This window comes from Ceratotherium simum, chromosome 30 (genome assembly GCF_057802395.1).
Source record: "Ceratotherium simum simum isolate JZ-2026a chromosome 30, ASM5780239v1, whole genome shotgun sequence".
Lineage (NCBI taxonomy): Eukaryota > Metazoa > Chordata > Mammalia > Perissodactyla > Rhinocerotidae > Ceratotherium > Ceratotherium simum.
The window spans coordinates 36,545,050-36,565,015 of record NC_141929.1 but is presented as its reverse complement, the minus strand read 5'-3'; the positions used below and the strand labels follow the sequence as shown (position 1 = coordinate 36,565,015).

The following is a 19,966-nucleotide window of genomic DNA, read 5'->3' as shown; positions in this document are numbered from 1 at the left end:
AGTGTGTTACAATAATGGGGCATCTTGACATCTGGGGACAGGCATGAGCGTGGTCAGGCTTCCATGACCACAGGAACCTAGAACTCATGCCACCAGGAATCTCGCTGTCACGCTTCTGCTTCTCTGTGACCAGAGCCCAGCTTCCCCTCTGGTAGGAAATGGCCTCTAACAGATCTGGGCATGACATTCCTCAGCTCCCACCACCAGATGGGAAAATCCCAAGGAGCGGCTGTGATTGGCCTAGCTTGGGCCAGGTGTCTGCCCTTGGCCAACTTGTGGGCAGGAAACCAGAGCACAGTGCTTGGCTCGGCCCGCATCACGTGCCCATCCCTGGACCAGATGGTGTGTTGGAGCCTTGAAGAGGAGGGAAAATGAAGTGAGCAAGGCAGACAGCCCACTGAGGTCTACCACAGCAGAGCAGTGGGTTCCTGCGCTTGACTGTTGAAAACTTGATTTCTGAAGGTCTTACTGGCTGTCAGATGTCGCAGTCAAGAAGGCACTATCCTCCAGGTCAATTGAGCAGACGTTTATTGAGCACCTATTAAGTGCAAGGCCAGTGCTAGGTGCCATGGGAAATACAGAGTGAACACAGACAGTCCCTGCCCGCGAGGAGCTCACAGTCTAGAAAGGGAGGTAAGACATAGTACACAATCAGCTGCAGGACACCGGCCAGAGTGGCAAGTGCCGAAAGCAACACACAGTGCTGTGGGGTCACAGAACAACATGGGGTTGCTTCTGGCCAGAAGGCTTGGGCAAGGGTACAAAGAGGACTCAGGCTGGGCCCTTGAAGGGGAAACCACAGGAGAGAAAGGGCATTTCTAGCAGGGAGAAGAGGTCCACGCAGAGGCAGGAGCCCACAGGTAGCTGAGGAAGGGGGTGTGGCTACAGTGAGCATGCGTAGGACTGTACAAAGTGGGCATTCGAGTACGGCCCGGAGGTGGACAGCCAAGGCTATTAAGCTCAGGGAGGTCTGAACTTCGTGCTCTGGTCAAGAGAGCCACCGAAGATCACTGAACAGGAAGAGGGGTGACGAGAAATGTGTTTTTGGAAGATGAATCTGACAGCGCTGCGGAGTCCGGGCAGGAGAGGGGCAGCTGAGAGGTGGGCTGATGCCTACAGGGAGGCCATGAGAGCCTGACTGGTGGGCAATGGCAAGAAAGGGACAAGGTGGATTAGGGGATCTTGTGGCAGGGTAGGGTGGGGGAGGACAGTGAAGAACAGACGCGGGCTGACAGTCTGGGGAGTCAGTCTGAGGATGTCTCAGGGCTCCCAGGCATAGTGAAAACTACACTCCTGAAGGGCAGGGCTGGAGGAGGGATCAGAAGTCACTGCAGAGTGGGGACAGCTGGAGTTAGGGAAGAGTGGTGATCCCTAAGGGTGAGTTGAGTTTCTCAAGATGTGGTCCATGGACCACCTGCATGGCAATCATCCAGGGAGCCTGCTGAAGTGGCTGATTTCCAGACTTTACTCCAGAGCTCCTAAATAAACCTCTTTGGAGGTAATGCCCAGTAATGTGCATTTTTAGTAAGAGCCACCCTCCCCGCCACGAGTGCTGCAGCTGGTCCAAAGTTTAAAAAACACTTGTCGAGAAAGAGAAGGGTGTTAAGGACTGGCTTTTAGGCAAAAGAAGGAAAAGAAACGAAGAACGTTTAGGAGTGATGGAAATCTCAGAAAACAGAGAAAATAAGGTCAACAATGTCCAATGCCATGGTCACTGAGTAGCGACACTAAGATTAAGGATTGAGAAAAGGCCTCTGTATTTGGCAATTAGGCAGTCCCCCATGACTTCTCCTAGAATATTTCCTCGTGGTGAGGAGGCGGCCAAGTTTGCAAACTGGGAATTGAAGAGTGGGAAGGTGAGGGAAAGAAGCAATGAACAGAGATGATTCTTAGGGGAAATCAGGTTATTTTAATCTAAAGGATCCAAAATATGTGGGGAATAATGGGGAGGTAGATAATGAAGAAACGGAGGGAGTCTAACCATGGTTAGGAGATGAGAGGAGAGTGGCCAGGGACACAGGAAGAAAGAACCAGGTGAGGATATGGAAGCCCTGGTGGAGAGGAGGAAGTGGGAAGAGATTCCCAAAAGAAGGCCATGTCTTGGAGGTGTGTGGGAGGCAGGCTGGGATCTGAGGTGAGAACGAGTGCCAAGGCCCACCTTCAGGGGCCCAGTGCCAGGGGCCATTTCCCATGGTTGGGGGAGGGGCAGAGAACCGGGTGGTGGGGGGGGGGGTGCTAAGAGCATCATGGAGAACGTGGGTTTCCATGTCTGGATCATATTCCACAAGTGCCACAACAAGCCAAAGCAAGCAAGATGCCACCCCTTCTCTCACTGATATCAAAAGCTGCAGCAGGCCTGAATCCTGGCACCACCACCAAGCCACAGCTAAGCCTGCCAGACAACGCTGACCTGTCCTCCAGGATGGCTGAGACACCTTCTTACTGTTTTCCTAGCTGGCAGCCTTGTAGGGTCTCAAGCATGGGCTACTTGACAGAAAAGTCAAACGAGTGTGTCTTTTCCCAGAGGAGGCAGCCTGGGGCCTGGGAAAGAATGTAGGCCCGGGAATCACTCAGCATCATCACCTACTTGTTCTTTAACCCTGGACAACTTCTCTGAGCACCAGACACCAGACTACTGAAGGAGGGTGGTATCCCCTGCCCCGCAACCTACTTCACAAGGATGCCATGACACACAGGGTGCAGAGCCACTACACACGAAAGCCTGAAGGAGTCACAGAAGGAGGAAGCATCGCTGCTGACACTCCCAAGGTACTTTAGAAACCTACCACGGGAGGGAGACCATCTAGAAATATTTACGTAGGATCAACACTGAGCCTAGTGTTGAGAGGAGGCTGAGAATAAGTAATGACTTGTTTTTTAATGATCTGTAAACTGAGTTTTTAAATATTAAATTTAACTAAACTTGATGGATTTCAAAAGAACTGTGAATTGTTTCAGGCTATAATTCATCCAGGTAAGTAATTAATGCTTTTCTGCACTCCTCCCACTTAGTCTTCTGCATCCTTCCTTCCCAGACCTGAGGAAGAGGAAAGGGGCAGGTAGAGCTCTCAGAAACAATGCTAAGAACACAGAGGCGTAAATAATTCAAAGGTCAAGTTACTTCTAGAGCCTAGAAAACTCCTGACCCCTAGAGCCTAGCCAGATCCATCTGGCATCAGTGGAGGCTCAGCCCCTGTCCAGGAAGACCTATGGCTAAGCCTTGGCAATCAAGGTGCCCTCCTGGGTCCTCTGAAACAGAGGAGAAATACTGGACTAGCAAGGCTGCCAGGCTAAACCTTGACCCAGAAAGGAGGTCAGAGTCACTGTGAGGCAGCCCCAGCCCTCACAGGTCTGCTGTGCTTTTAAAAACCACCAGTTCAGAAGCTGAGGGGGCTGTGATTGAAGTCATCTCTTGGCCCTCCTCAAGCCTTCTCTCCACGGCCACAGCTGGGTGACTCAGGCAACCTGCCTGCAAAGCAACAGCTGACAACCAGGTCCACACTGGGATGCATCTTAAAGGCATCCAAGAGAAAACATGATTCAAGTACAAGTCTAGCCACCCGGAGGACTCTGGATTCATCCCCTAAGGGATCGAACATGCCTGGACAGAGCATCCTAGGAGCCACCCAGCTCTGCTTGTGGCCAACAGAGTCCCCTCAGCACGAAGAACACATCAGGACGGTGTCCTCAGCAACCATTTCTGAGGGTCAGGAGACATGATCCACAGGGCAGATGTGAAACTGACTGCGAGCAGCCTGGGGAGAGAACAGGTATAAAATACAGAGCCCTTTGGAGGTCCAGAGAACAGTAAAGACATCAAGAACTAATTACCCAGGAAAAGAGCTTCACTGACACGGAATCTGGGCAACACTGAAAACACAAGACTAAGATATCAATGCTGAGAAAGACTCATAGGAAGGGCAGCTTGGGAGGACACTAAGAGACAAACACAGGAAAAATAAATACAGGGGCTCTGGGCCCCCATGGAAGCTACTAATGCTATTTATTGGCTTGGGTCATTCTTGAGAATAGAAAACCATTTTTTGGCAAAGTTGCACAAACTTCACATGGGGAGTCTCCCATGGTTGTGAACACCAAATTACCATAATAATGGGGCTCTTCATTAAACTTCCTCACAACCCACTATTATCTTCAGAGGCTCCGATGTGACTTCTGAAGTCAGGTCAGGTATAGCGAGGCCTCAGCCTGGTGAGTGTGCCAGAGCACTGGAGGAGGAGTCTGGTCCCTGCCCACCGGCTCCACAGCTGTGGACTTGGGTGTGTCCAGAGGGTGAGCACTCTGAGCCTAGTTCCCTCTTCTGTAGGGTGGAAGGAGAGCAGGGTTGGACTGCGTGCGTTCTGAAGTTTCTTTTCACCCTGATATTCTGTGAGTCCGACTCTGCCCTGGTCACTAGCAGTGGCTAGGCACAAGGTGCCATCTAGTGGCACCACCTGTCCACTCTCACAAACGGCTCAAATGAAAGACCCCAAAGGAGCAAGACCCACGCCTACCGACTCGAGTTCCAGGGGTAAGGGCAGAGCAGGCTGGAGGGGTGAGCACACTTCATGTCAGTGGATGTGACACAGTCATCCCAAGAAAATATACTTTAAGAGGTCTTGCTTTCCCTAAGAAAGCAACTCTTTTTTTTTATTTAGAAAGGCTAATCATATCCATTTGTCAATATTTTTAGCTTTAAGGAAAATAGTTTAAAAAACATAAAAATGTAAATACACTCGAGAGTAACTGCTATTAAACAGTTCTGAACAGGCAGAAAATGTAGACTTTCCTTTTACAGAAAATGTTAAATCTGTAATAGCAGCATAATTTATATATAGAAAAAAGCTGGTTTTGAAAACCCAGATTTTTTATACACAAAACATCTGCTTGTTTTTCTTCTGTACAGCACAACAGCACTTCCACCGGGAAATCGATTTCTTCACATTACGTCGCTTCCCGCTGCCCGTGCAGACACTAGCTTGAGCATGACCTTGAGCCCCGAGCCCCGGCTCCTGACAGCCTTCAATCCAACACCATGGCAGAGAGCGCATTCAGGTCTTTCATGTACGGATGGGCCACCAAGATCTGGTCGATTTTCAGTCTTTGCTCTGAGTCAGGGAAGATCTTCAGAAGTGCTTCCCTCAGCTCGCTGGTTTCCGCAGAAGATCTCTGTGCTGGCATGGGCAGATTCTGCCGGACGCCGGGAAGGCTGGGCAGAAGTGGGAAGCGGGGTTGCTGAGGAAGCCAGTGGCTGGGTGGGGTGCCCTGAATCCGGGCTGGGGGCTGGTGGCTGGTGCTGGCTGCTTGGGTGCCAGGGACTCTGAAGCTGGGGTCAAACCTGCCCACACTTGGCAGGGCATTGAGTAGGGGCTGCATGTCTCTGTGAACAGAAGTGAGTCCTGGTGAGTTGGGTTATAAGATAAAAGAGAAACCTTTCTAAAATACCTGCTGCTAACCTCGAGGCTCAAGATACTGCTCCCTGGTTTCCCAAGGCAAGACATAATACTGTCGTGAAGGCGAGGATGGCAGCCGCTTACAGAGGGCTGTGCGCCACCCCAGACTGGTGCTGATGGAGCACAGCTCTTCATGGACTACTCCACCTCCCAGCTCTGCTGGTATGAGGACGGAACCCATCCAGCTGTTTGGCTCTAAACCGGGGTGCACCAGAATCGCCTGGGAGCTTTCAAAAGATATGGATAACAGGGTCCTACTCTTTTGGAGATTCTGATTCTGTGTGGACCTCTGCTTGATAGGGCTTAGAAAAAGGGACCACTGGGGCCGGCCTGGTGGCGCAAGAGGTTAAGTGCGCACGCTCCGCTGCGGTGGCCCGGGGTTCGGCAGTTTGGATCCCGGGCGCACACCGACGCACCACTTGGCAGGCCATGCTGTGGTGACGGCCCATATAAAGTAGAGGAAGATGGGCACGGATGTTAGCCCAGGGCCAGTCTTCATCAGCAAAAAGAGGAGGATTGGCAGATGTTAGTGCAGGGCTGATCTTCCTCACATACACAAAAAAAAAAAAAAGAAAGAAAGAAAAAGGGACCACTTTTGGGCAGACAGGCAGCCCCCACTGATTCACGTCTCCCCTCAACGTGTGGGTAAGGCATCAGCACCCACAACTTGTATGCACATGGGCGTGTGTGTATAGGGCATCTGTAGCATTAAAGAGCCTTCCACTTGACTCTGGCTTCCACCTGAGAAATGGCGCTGGCCGAATGCTTCCCAACTTCAAAAGCTCAACAAATTTCAAAAGTTAGTCCCTCTGTGAGGAGGGTTATTATTAACTTCTTAATCAATTAGTTACCACCTTTGTAAAGAGCCATTAGGTGAGCAGCAGGGACACCCTGCTGCCAGGCTGCTGCAGTTATGGAAGGAGCCATAGAACTCTCCTTCCATTAAGTTTGACCCATGGGCCTTGATGCATGCACACAGGACCCAGGTCTTACAGCCTAGCAGAGGAAGCAAAATGAGATGTGCTGACACCCAGCAGGTGTTAAAAATGGTTGCCATTCTCTTGGTGTAGGTAGAGAAGTAGGACCTTTGGGAACTAAGTTCTCAACTGTGTAGTAAAACCTAAAGGCTCAAGAGAGAAATGACTCACAAGACCAGGGAGCTGATATCGTGCCTGGTCTCCTCTGCAGAAGACACCTCCATGTGAAACCCACCCAATGCCCCCCAAATCCAAACCTAGAACCCCTAAGGGATCCCGTTATAAACGGGAAAGATCAACTCTAAAGTCTCACTGCCTTAAAACGCTGGGCAAGCTGTGCATCCTCCTCTCAGTTTAGATCCTCATCACACTCCGTGCAAACAGCTACTGGGAAATACACAGAAGTATAACTTATTTTAATTTTAAACAAGAGAAGAGGTCTGTCACCGGCTTATATGATCTGCCAGTTAGGCACACAGGATCCTTTAGTTAACAACGCCCATTACCTGAGAATTCTGAAAAGAGAAACAACCACTAGCAACAGGTCTTAAAAAAAAAGAAATCTAAACTACAACAAGAAATACCCTAAACTATCAAATTAATTTGAGATAAATATGCAATACTGGCTTCTCCATTCAGTGGAAGTAGAAAGTAACAGACAGGTCCCCAAGTAGTGATTCCCGAATAGTAAATAAATTAAGATAAGAATAACATATTCAAAGCAAACGACTTCGGAAAATGGACATAAAAAGATATTCACACACACATAATGAGCCTAAGTGGCATTTGTTAGTAAGTGACTACCAGCAAAATTTGCTTTGTCTTTTTAGACCTGCAGGAAGTCTGGCTACCCACCCTCTCCTAGGATTAAAACCAAAGGACCACAAATGAAGATCTGGTCTTTGGGGTGCCTGCGTCATTAGCAGCACTAAACCTAAGGCTTTTTAAAAAAATAAAACGCCATTTTTAGTCTTCAGAGGTAGCACTTGCACTAAAGCACAGAGAACTGAAACAAACTTGTAAATACAAGACAATCTGAAAAAGGAAATACCTAAGGAAGACATCCTTCTGAAGAAATTCTTCTAATCGAGGTCCACTTCTTCCCAGAGGATCATCAGGAACCATAAATATGTCCCCCACAAAGGTATACTGAAGCAACCTACAACACGGAGAATAATTACAACGCTGGAGAAAACACTAATCTGTTATTGCTGCTCGAACTGAGGGGAAAGGAGCCATCCAATTCCAAAGCAACATCACCTATAAGTGGTAAGACTGCTTAACCGGCTAAAGGGAAAAACAAAAATGCCGAAGTTAAACCATTTTAACTTCTCTTTTGAATACAAACACAACAGAGTAAGAGACTTTTATTGGTTGGCTCTCACATTTCTTATTAAGACTTTCAGATTTTTATCTGGGCTTGGGAAGCATCTTCTTCTCCTAATGTAACTTTCAATACGTATAATTTTGAAAAACAAGATTTAAAGACTGTCAGCTTAGGACACAACAGGTGCTCACTGAAGGTTTAATTTTTAAATAAATGTGTCCTTAGGCAAACCCAGTGAAGATATCCTCTAAAAAAAGAAAACAATATGCTATATGAAGAGAGAAAATCTGAGGTCAGGTGAGCATTTGTCAAGTCTGGGGAAAACGTAAAAAAAAAAGTCCAAGTGCCTATGTTTGTTGTCTAGACCTTGGTTTCTGCCTTGTTTTGTGAATTCTGAAAACAACGGGTTGGTGCATGAACATGAGTCTTGACTGCGTTTAAACCTTTCATGTGTACACAGATGAGTGTCCAATAAATACTGACAGTCAGCCCAGGGCAAAGAGCCAACAGAAACATGTCCTAGGAGATTTAACGGCTTATTAACTGTTCTCAGAAGGTCAAAGACTCATTCTCAGTTCAGCTATCAATAAGGGCTTTTTCACAGTATATGGGTCAAAAGCATATAGTAACGAACTTTCACCTGGGCATTTAGAGCAAAGAATCATTTTCTAAAATCCTTTAATGATTTAGTAAAATATAAACATCACACTAGGGGCAACTGTGAAACCCCAACAGAGATAAATATCTAGTTACACTAGTTATATACTAGTTATATTAGTTATACACAGCCTTGAGGTACGTTCCTTTATGTTTTTCGATTTGTGGCACATATGACTCCTCCCTGGCACTACCACAGACCATTGCTTTTTGTTTGAAGTAACTGGTCAGATGATGCTTGTTAACAAAAAGCCTGAGAAGTTGTGTTCACTGGTTTTAAGGCAGTTAGACACATTCAGAATTTCATTACAAATAAAAAAACTTACAGCAGTGAATGCTAAACTCTTTGTTATTTTGGATGATATTCAAACATATTTTCAATATAGATGATTCAACTATGATGGTATAATGCTCAAGAAAAGCATCAGACATAAGATGTAGAAATACCTTCTCCCACCCAAGAAGTGAAAACCCAATCAGCATATTGATTTTGGTCCTATCTTCTCACTGGAATCACAGTTTTATTAAACCCAACCCTCATATTTCATAGCTGAGCAAACTAGGGATGCCAATGATCTGCCCAAGTCTCTCTCAGCATCAGGGCAAGGCCAAGTTAGGAGGCATTTCTGCCCCATCACACAGTTAACAGAGAGTTCCCTGTGCCACAAAGATGTGCCTCTTGCCTCCTGCCAGGGAACACTGATCTCTTAGAAGACACCTGTGGCACCACAGCAGGCCCATGTGTCACCTGCTGGCTTTGCTGCTGTGCGCTGGGTGTTCCCGCTTACCTAGAGGGCCGGCCATCCTGCAAACTGGGAGCACAGTCTTATGATACTTTGGCCCCTATATTGCTTCCATGGTAAACACAAAACAAACAAATGCAAACAAAATCAAATGATAAACAACAACAAAAAACATTTTTGACCCAAGACAAAGAAGAAAACATTACCTTTTTGTAATGATTTCTCTCCAAGAGACGGACTCGGTCACAAATTCTCTGAAGTTATCATTTGTTACAATTATGCCACCAGTTTTGTCCGCCAAGTGCAGCAGAAACCTACAGTGACATAAGAGAGGTTGAGATGGGCGAGCAGGCAGCCTGGTTCACAGGACAACAAAAAGATTGCCTCTTCATAGGAAAAGCACCCGAGAATTTAACCAAGGCTTGGAAGCAGAAAAGTTAAGCCCTTGTCAACTGAAGATCAATCTGAGAAGTTGAATACCTGTGAAAGTATTAGTACGATTATAAATGAGGGTTTGGTTTTCATAGAATCTATTCTCTTTTTTTTAATGATCTCAACCATAATTTATACATTTGTTTAGGAAAGCTGTATTATCAATAAATAGTGGTGGTAAGATAACGCATGCGGACTGGGGCAGAGAATGAATTAGAGCTGACAAGCCTGTGAAATCACTATTCAGTTTTTAGTTGCTAAGCTACAAGTACTTTGGTTCTAAGATTAGCTGCTTGGTACAGTCAGCCTTGCAATTTTTTTTTTTAATTCATAGGTTCACATTTTCTGCTCTGCCTTAAGAAGAGACATCTACAACTGTCATTCTGTTTAGCCTAAGTTACAGATTCACACAAATGCCAAGTTACCCAATGAAACATCGTGATAAAAAAGGGTAAGAATTAAATATTAAAAAGAATTCTGTTTCATTGCTGGAGATTATTCATGTTCGAACTCTCTTAATGAGAGATTTGTGAGGATAATCCAAGTTTTATCCCTTAGGATGACCACATCTGTCTAAGGCAATGTAGACAAAGATGATGAAACAATAAATTAAGAGAAGCACTGGAATTAAAGGTGCAACCAACTGCTTTTATTAGTAGTGAGTATATCAGTAGTGAGTACTTAAAGGGGATTAAAAAACAAGCCCCACTCAGAGATCTTAGGAAACCTTGGAGAGTAAATATAATTTAGCATTTTGGATTTATTAAAGAATATTTTACAAATTATTTCTAACTGGCATGAATTTTAATTAGTGATGTCTGCCCAGAGGTATTAACAAAAATAGGTAGCAAGGCTTCGGAGTGGATGTACTGTGAATCAGGACATATATTCATGTCCGCTAGAAACTCAGAGAGCCATAGGAATTGAGCAAAGGCTTAGCAGTCTGTGTGCGTGTGTGCGCGTTCACATTCTGCTGACATGAGAGTGCATCTGTCGCGTCAGAGGATCTGAAGGTCCCTCATGAACCCAGCAGCCCAACCTGACTTTCTAGCTGAGCACTTTCAGGGTCCCTACCCAGGACCACAGAGCAGGAGCTAGAGGCGCCCCTCCATCCCAGGCTCTAGCACTTTCTCACCCAGGCCCCCGCCCCAACGTGCTGTTCTCCCTCAGCTTCCTCTCACATTCTTTCATGTCACCTCTGATTCTCCCCATCAGATCTAGTCTCACACCAGCCCGGTGAAGGGCAGGGGCCCGGCAATGAGAAGGCCCTTGGGACCTTTCGAGGAATGAATGTCTGCTGTCATCCCAAGTCCCCTTCCCCCTGCCAAGCTCCTCGTTTCTTCTCTCACCCATCTCACTATCATTCACTAGCTTGAGTTACAAGCTAAGCAGTGTCGTCAATGTGGGGGAGCATTCCGGTGGAACACTAAGGCAAAACCACCAGGGGGCTGTAAGTGCTCTAGGCCAGAATAAATTAAAGCGGGTGAGTGCAGGAGAGGAGAGAACAGGCAGACCCCACTTCGGTTCCCAGATGCTTACTTGTAGGCTCACGACTACTGACTTCACCCCACAGGAGGAGGGCTTGAAAACTGGTTTTAATGCTACTGGTCATGTTTGGAACCTTCTCTTATTCAACCACAGCAAAACTCCCCTCTACTACTTATTTGTGTGCCTTCTCCCCTAGATCAAAACCCCTTAGGGCAGGAAGTGCGTCTGAATCACGTGTGTTCCCGGAGCAGGCTCTGCGCACTGCACTTGGTTGGTGCTCAGTAAAGCTTTTAGAAAAAAATTTAAAAGGTGCAGATTAAAGCTTGCCGTCTCCGATGCACTAGCACCTGCTTTCTGAGCAACATACCAACGTAAGAAATACAGCTTATTCCTATCACGCTAGGGTTAGCTGAGACCATCTTCTATTATGCGGAAGAAATACTGAGCGCCCGGGTATTACAACGACAGACTCGGTCACTGGCCAAAAGTAACCAAGAGAAGACAATGTTTGAAAACCACTCTTGAGGCTGCCACACTAAGACAGGACAAACATTACTTTTAGCATGCACCAAAAAACCTACAACTCAATCAATATCTGCTTTTACTTATAGACTCTCAGTCATGTTTTAATTTAAAAAACTCTTAACAGCTTTTTTTGTAATTTCACTAAAGCCATACAGCAAAGCATTGAGTATATAACCTTAACGACCATAAATATTAAAATTCTCAAACCCCTGAACCAAGTGAGTCCTTTAAGAGTGTGGATCCAGACGCATGACGAACTGTCCAGTGGAAGAGGCAGTTGGCTCCTCACCACCCCACAGCCACCTTAGAAAGGAAAACAGTCTTTCATACCTGTCATCATGAGAAGCAATTCTTTCTCCAAAGACCATCCGTGCAGGAGTTAAAGATAATATTCCAAGCTCCTGGAGCTGGGTTAGGAAGTGCTGTTCTGTTCATGGAATAAGGTGAATGACACAGTCAGAAAAAGCCTATCTTCCCACACGTTTAAATAAATGAAAGTACCCCCAAATGTTTCACTTGGAGAGTTGTGGAAAATCTTTTTTCTATTGACTCAAGAAGACTCAATTTTACTGACTCATTGGGAAAGAAAAAAAAAAAAAATCAAGCAAGACATATACTAAGGCAAATGCAATGTGAAAACTAACGAGCCATTTTTTTAAACACAAAAAAGATCAACTCATTTGCTCCTTAAACTAAGAAGAGGAAACCATAACCCTATATTTAATGAATCCTACTACCAAGAACTTTTTCACAGCCACATTACAAGCAGTAGAGGACAAAGACAGTGACGACAAGAGTCCCCGAGAGAGGCGGGGGTGCAACAGGGAAGAGTGATGGGAGGGCATGCAGCGGGAGGGACAACCTGCTCTGCGCCAATCCCAAGAAAGGCTTGCTTGGTCCCTATTCCAAGGGTCCATCAATGTCTCCCTCTAGTTGGCATCCTATCCAACCTCTCTCAGTTATGTGTACAAATATTTACTGATTTTCATGGTTGTAGGTCATGATAGAGGAGAAAGGAAGGAAGGAAGTAGGAAGTCCAGGGAAAGGGCTATGCCAGGACTTTTAGTCCTGGCCACATTTCAGTGGCCACCAGTAACGGCCACATTTAGCCACCAGTAACGGGCAGGAAAAAAAAGCTAAAAGCTCAGGGTCTGACACTCCCGCACCTGTATCCCCTACAATGGTATTCACCACTGACTTAAGCTGAAACACCCACAGTGTTTTATTGTCCTAGAAATGCACAGGCTGATAACTCTTTCAGGGATCCCGTTACAAAAATAACTACAAAATGAGTGGATCTGCCTCATTCCTCAAGTACCCTCTGTTAGGACAAATATGCTCTCCCACGTGAGGGAAGTTGGGATACTTGGGAAATGTGTGATATTACCATTTCTACCTCAACAGTGACTAAGTTTTCCTTCCTGTTTAATGTGTTGGGTGAGCCTTGTACTCATCCCTCCTCCTCCCAATCTACCTGTTATTTCTAGGTACTCTGATATGGTGAGCTGCCTGGCATAGCCCTTTCCCTGGACTTCCTACTACGACCTAAGAAACAAACAACCCTAAGTTTCTCTGAAATATTTCATGACTCATAGTAAGTTCAAACCTTTTGTGTGTGGCCTACAGGTCAGCCATGCAGTACCATACGATTAACAAATAATTTATATTAAGCTATTAAACAAAACAGATTGTTAACTTAGTCTAATGAAAAAACATACTTAATCTACTTTTTAGAAAGTCAAGGAAAATTTTTGTGATATGTAATGAACTCTAATATAACTTTCTATATAAATAGCCATGTTAACTCCATCCTCCCCCCAAGTATTTCTTATGCTGTAACAGTCTCTTCAATTGATGTTTTTTACTGGGTGCAACCGATTTACAGTTTTGTTTTTAAAGCTGCTGCCTATGACACATGGCTTTGTTCTAAGTAGTGTGTGTTCAATTATAAGCCAACTCATTAAATATCTAATTAGAAATCTGGGAAAAACAGTTTGCCTCACCTGTGACATTAGGATCACGCCTTGTTCTCCACTGTGGGACAAAGACAGTGATGTTTCTGTTGCCAAGTTTCCAAAAATACTCAACCGCAATTGCAATTCCACGACAGGAAAAGAACTTTTTCAGACCGTGGCTATAAGAAAATAAGTAAAATTCGTTTCAGTTTAAAGTATGTTAAGTTTCACCATGAAAAGGTGAAAAGTTAAAATCCATATACAACAAAAACAATTAGAATAAAATTTCCTTTAATACATTTACATTTTTTGGCATTAAGTTGCATAGTTTTCTGTTTGCAAAGCTAAGATAGAACCCATCATAGGTGACGTGACTCTTAATAGCTTTATGATTTTTCTTGTATTTTGTTTAGTTGATTTAATTGAGTGTGCTATTGTGGTAGAAGGCAGTTTGAGCTTCATGGTAATACTTATTTATTGCACCTGTTATTCTTACCGTTTTTTTTTTGGTGAGGAAGATTAGCCCTGAGCTAACATCCATGCCCATCTTCCTCCATTTTTTTTTTATATGTGGGATGCCCGTCACAGCATGGCTTGATGAGCGATGTGTAGGACTGCACCCGGGGTTCCAAACCCACAAACCCTGGGCTGCCAAAGCGGAGTGCGTGAACTTAACCACTATGCCACCGGGCCAGCCCCTATTCTTGTTTTTTTAGATAAAGAGCCCATTCTAAAGAGTTCTGCCTGGTCACTGGCCTCTAAGAATCTTTTGTGAATTTTATTAAGAAATTTGTTGCTGAAGCAGAAGGAGCCATGGTCATGACTATTCTATGACATGGTCTTCACCACCACAACTTCCAAAGGCTGTGGATCGTCCGGTTCCAGGAGGGCTCCATCCCCTTTCTGGGAAAATGCAAAACCTACTCAGTTTACAGCTTCCTGGAAACAAGTTGAGGGCAAGACTCAAATGAAACTAACCAGGGGGCCATGGCAAGTGATTCTGTTGAAGGAAGCAGAGAGCAGGGGGAAAAAGTAACCAAACAAGGAACAGTATAGAACATGAGCGAGTATACTTTTTCTGTAAAGGGCCAGATAGGCTTTCCAGGCCATATGGTCTCTGCTGCACCACTCGACTGCCAACTGGAAATGAATGAGTGTGGCTGTATTCCGTATTACAAAAACAGGTGGTGGCCAGATTTGGCCCATAGTTTGCAACCCCTGGTACACAGGATTAAAAAATGTCCCCCATCTAAAAATCTGGTAACAAATTTCAAAAGAAACAAGAAAAAATACTTAAATTTTATTTTCCAGCAGTTAAAAGTGGAGGTTTAAAAAGAAATGTTTCTTAAAAGTTTGAAACTTTGCAGCTAGTAAACTGTTTGCCTACCCATGAGTATTAGAAAGACAAAAAGTCAAAATCCCAAACTGTGATTTTACAGTTTATGAGACTTGCATAACTTATCTTCACTGCTTCAATGATCCCCTGTATTCCAGCGACAGTCAATTCTGCACCTTCAGTCTTCTCTCCTCTCCATGTCAAAACTGCTTGGTGGATATTTCCTTCACTTGCCAGTCCTGCCACCTCACGCACAACGCACCCCAAGTCAACCCCAGGTTCTCCTAATTCCAACTCGCCCTGCAAACGCCAGTTAGACTGACGCTGAAACGCACCACAAGGCCTTTGATCCTGCTTAGGGACTTCAACAGCACTACCCTCCCAGACAAATCCAGTGCCTGCCTGCAAGCTCCCCTCCACGAGCGGTAACGAGAGATCTGGCCACGGCGAACCTTCCACTTCCACCACCACGAGTCATCACTCTGGGTTTCAGCCAGGTCTTGCCATCTCATTCTTCCTGGGCTCTAAGCTTTTTCTGATGCCGCTTTCCTTGTGTACAATCTCCCACACCGCCCCACCCCAACTCCTTCCTCAAATGCCCTCAGGGCTCAACTCCAGTCCCTCTTCCACGAAGCCGTCTCCTGACGTAGGCCCTTAATCAGCTCTCTTCTCTCCTCTGAACTGCTATCCTGTGCTGGGCACCAGAATCACAGAACTTAGGAGACGGAATGGACTTACATGCCTGTTAGAGATAAAAAGAAAGAAGCACCTCATGAGAGAGACCGATTTGCCCAGGCTGTACTGCCAGAGGGTGGATGAGCTGGGGTTACACTGAGGCTTCCTCATTCCCGGGCCAGTGCCCTTTCAACTACCCCACAGCGGACTGCCCCCAACTAAACCTACGGTTCTCACGGAGCAGGAATGGGTTGGACACCCAACAAACATCTACCATCCAGAAGAGCGGCTCAGAAACGCCTCTTGTCAGAGGCCAAAGCCCACTCTCTTCTCAGTGAACCATAAATAAGAGCCCGCACAGGCACTGGCTATACCCCAGACAACGCATGCTAGTAAACAAACCCACTCTTGAGGAAATAATTCGGTAGCGGATCATCTAAAAACATTCAAATATGGCAAGAATATAGCAATATGACATTTGTTACTGGGAAAAAAGCTGGGGGTAGTTTTTGTAGAGGGGTCCTTCTTTAATCCCTAAAAAGAATATATCGTTCTAATTGCTTCACAGCAAGGACAGGCCTAGAGTTAATGTGAACCATAGCCCAAACATAACAATCCAAAAATAAACAGCCTGCTGGTTCTAAGGAAAACCAAAGGATTATGTTAAGTAAAGGTCCTGAAAAGAATAACCCTTGAGAGAAATGCGCTAAAAAAGCTTGTAAAGTGCCTCCTTAGCTTATTAGCAGACACAAAAGTGTGGTACCTTTTCCCTCTTTTCCTTAAACGCTGCACTGACGGCAAGAGTAGAAACTGAGTGGAAGTGGAGCACCCAGGCCCGCTCCACTGGGTCACTGAGGAAAAGAAGGCAAACACAAGCAGATGGAATTCCGCTGTCCTGGACCGCTCACAAGTTAGAGGGGAAGAAACGGAGTTTCTAGAAACACTAGCCCTAAAAGAATCTCCAAAGTGTTATCTTCAGTGATAAGACCAAGTTACTCTTGATACACCGAAAAATCTCGAGAGCTGTTGCCGGAATAAAGACAGCAGTTCAAAACTCTGGTGGAGAACATACAGATTTACCCAGAAAACAAAAACTACAGAAAAACATCAAATGGACCCAAATTATTGCCCTCAAAATAACACAGAGGGTCCTTGACCCCTCCTACTCAACTCCCACATTCTGAGCAGCGAGGAATGTGCTGAATAATCACTCCTCACCTCTCTGCAATCAAACCTGAGTAGCTTGTTGACAGGTTAGGAGACCAACTGCCTATTTTGACTCAGGAACAATGCGCATGTATACAATGTACCACTTCTCCTTCTGAGAAGGCCAAAGCTCTGGGGCTCTCAGCTCCAAAGCAGAATGAACAGATATCAGGCCTGAGAGGCCAGGTGTGCAGGCTCTCAAAGATTTAAACTCTTGTTCCCATATAATTGGAAACAAGTTATATCATCTGGTTGTTTTCCATATTGTAGCAGGCAGTCAAGGAGAAGGAGTGTCCAAACCAGAGGGGAGATGGGGGAAAGATACCTGATAAAAACTGCCCCCAGTCAGGGCAGTGTGGGGAAACAGTGAAAACCCTTTCTGAGTTACCCAGGAAAGGGTAATTTCCTTCTATAGCTTCCACTTAATAAAAATAGCCATGGAACCCTGATATAGAAAGACAGACTATCATGAAAAATGGTTAAAATACAAAGTTCTGGCAAGTGAAGGGGCAAACCTCGTCTACATGGAAAATTATCTACCCAGATAAGTCAGGTGCTCTTATGCTGAAGTTTCAGACTGACAGAGCCCGAGTGTTATCTGACCACCACTGTGATGTCTCGCCATACACCGCAAACAATTTCCATTTACTCATCATTTGACTCATTCATGGTGACAAAAGGGAAAAACCAAGTAGAGACCTGCATAATCAGCAGCATTAAGTGGGTATTTTGGAATTTCTCACAGTGTGTATGAACTGCAGACATCATGCTGGATGGAGAGGCAAATAAACAAAGGCTTTGCAGAAACCCAGGGATGGGTAGGCCTGAGCTACTTTAGGCTGGGTTTAAACCAACAAATCCTATTGCTTGAGGACTCAAATTTCCTTTTTAACTAATTCCCAAGCTAGGTGGATCGAATGAGTGAGGTTTACTCAGCAGTGCTTAAGTAACTCAAGACTTAAGTATCTGATGGTGCCAGGCCTGAAAATTCCAACCTCAACTTCTGTGGGAGGAGGCGGGGTATATGGTGGCTCTCGAGAGATATATTACAGGCCCAAATCTCGCACCTATGTAATCTTGGACAAGATTTTTCTTTTTTTTGTGTGTGAGGAAGACCAGCCCCGAGCTAACATCTGCCAATCCTCCTCTTTTTGCTGAGGAAGACTGGCCCTGGGCTAACATCCGTGCCCACCTTCCTCCATTTTATATGGGACGCCGCCACAGCATGGCTTGGCAAGCAGTGCGTCAGTGTGTGCCTGGGATCCAAAGCGGCGAACCCCGGGCCGCCGCAGCGAAGCACGCACACTTAACTGCTTGCACCACCGGGCCAGCCCCTTGGACAAGATTTTTAATCCATTTCAGGTTATGTAAATTATAGATAATCTTTACCTCACAAAATTGGTGTGAAGGTTGTTTTAAAAGACACAGTACTTGACACATAACAGGTTTTTCAGCTGTAAGATTCTAAATACTCGTTGAATTAAATATATGGCCTCAGTTAAAATTTAATCTAAACCGATAACGGAATAACAATTGGAATAGCAAGTTATAAAATGAGTAGTGAAAAGCCATTTAAAAAACCCTAATCTTTGTTAAGTCTTTAATTCATTCATTCATTTAATACATCGTTACTGAGTGCCTACCATGTGCCAGGCACCATGGACCTTGGGGTAGTTCAGTGAACAGAACAGACACGAATCACTTCCCTCACAGAATTTATAGTCTATAATTCGAGTTTAATATTGAAGTAACTGATTTAGAATAAGAGTTAATTTTTTCCCAACTTCTAAAAAAATTTGAGGTGAAATTCACATAACATAAAACAATGATTTTAAAGTGAACAATTCAGGGGCATTCAGTACATTGATAATGTTGTGCAACCCCCACTTATATCTTGTTTCAAAACATTGCCACCACTCCAAAATAAAAACCTGTACTCATTAAGCAGTTTCTCCCCAGAATGAGTTAATTACTGATATTTTCAGATCAATCTACATCAAATTAAGTATAAATCTGTCTTCTTAGGATAACATCCTTTGTAAAAGTGTTGCTTTTAAACTGAGATATCCGTGAATTCAAAGAAAATTGAAATCCTCCCCAAATAATCAGTTTTTAAAAAAATTAATGATTGTGGTTTCCCTTAATGCACTAATTCGGTGGTTTTCAAAAGAGATGGTACTATACCGAAGGGAGTTAGGAAATATGTGGGGGTGTCACAGTGACTCGGGGTGGGCGCATTATGGGCAAAGTGGGAGGGACCAGATATGCAAAACATCCTGTCATGGATAGGCAGTACCACTCAAAATTCTAATAGCGACCCCTCTGAGAAATATACTAGTTAATACTCCAAAAAGGTTTTAAGAAAGTGTCATTATCACTGTTCATACTATGTTAATTTGCATTTCTTTTCTTTGAACACCAATTTCGGAAACCTTTCCACATACAGAAAAATGAAAAAGGATTAATATTACTCACAATCTTGACCTAAATTTTATATCATCAGTTGGCTCAAGAAATTCTAACAATGAGGAACTGGTGCTGGGCTTGGACATGTGGGTGACTGAAATTGCACTTTACATTTTTACTTAGATAATGCTATGCAGCTGTGGGCCATTTGCTGGGTTTCCCCCAAAAGAAATGCCAAAAAACAAAGTGAAATGACAATAAACAGTATTATTTAGAAATGAAGACAAGTCTATTACATATTTCTACTGCCTATCTTCAAACTTTAATATGTGAAATGCTGGCATTTTCTTTCTTTCTTTCTTTTTTGAGAACAAAGCACAGCATCAATAATTCATTCAAAAAATAAAAATCAGGGGCTGGCCCTGTGGCATAGTGCTTAAGCGGTTAAGCTCTGCTTTGGTGGCCCTGGGGTGTGGGTTCGGATCCCGGGCATGGACCTATACCACTCATCAAGCCATGCTGTGGTGGCAACCCACATACAAAATAGAGGAAGACTGGCACAGATGTTCTCAGGACTAATCTTCCTCAAGCAAAAAAAGAGGAAGATTGGGCAATAGATGTTAGCTCAAAGCGAATCTTCCTCACCAATTAAAAAAATCAAAAGAATCCTTATATTTTTAAAAATAGATACTAGAATATTTATAGATAAAATGATATATCTGAGACTTCCTCCAAAATAATATGAGTGAAAGGCAATAGGTTGGGGTATAGACGAAAAAACATTTGAAA

The 19,966-nt window shown here is 44.6% G+C and overlaps 1 protein-coding gene across 1 annotated transcript in view; it reads right to left on the bottom strand.

Annotated features, from left to right (window-relative positions):
• Positions 1–510: 510 nt before the first annotated feature.
• N4BP1 (NEDD4 binding protein 1) overlaps positions 511–19,966 on the bottom strand; it is a 48,415-nt gene continuing 28,959 nt past the window's right edge. Inside the window, exons 3-7 of the mRNA XM_087420290.1 lie at positions 13,603–13,733; positions 11,930–12,026; positions 9,361–9,468; positions 7,479–7,586; positions 511–5,377 (exon numbers count right to left, since the gene is read on the bottom strand). Coding sequence (XP_087276416.1) covers positions 5,020–5,377; positions 7,479–7,586; positions 9,361–9,468; positions 11,930–12,026; positions 13,603–13,733 — 802 coding nt within the window. The 3' untranslated portion in view covers positions 511–5,019. The remainder of the gene's footprint in view (positions 5,378–7,478; positions 7,587–9,360; positions 9,469–11,929; positions 12,027–13,602; positions 13,734–19,966) is intronic.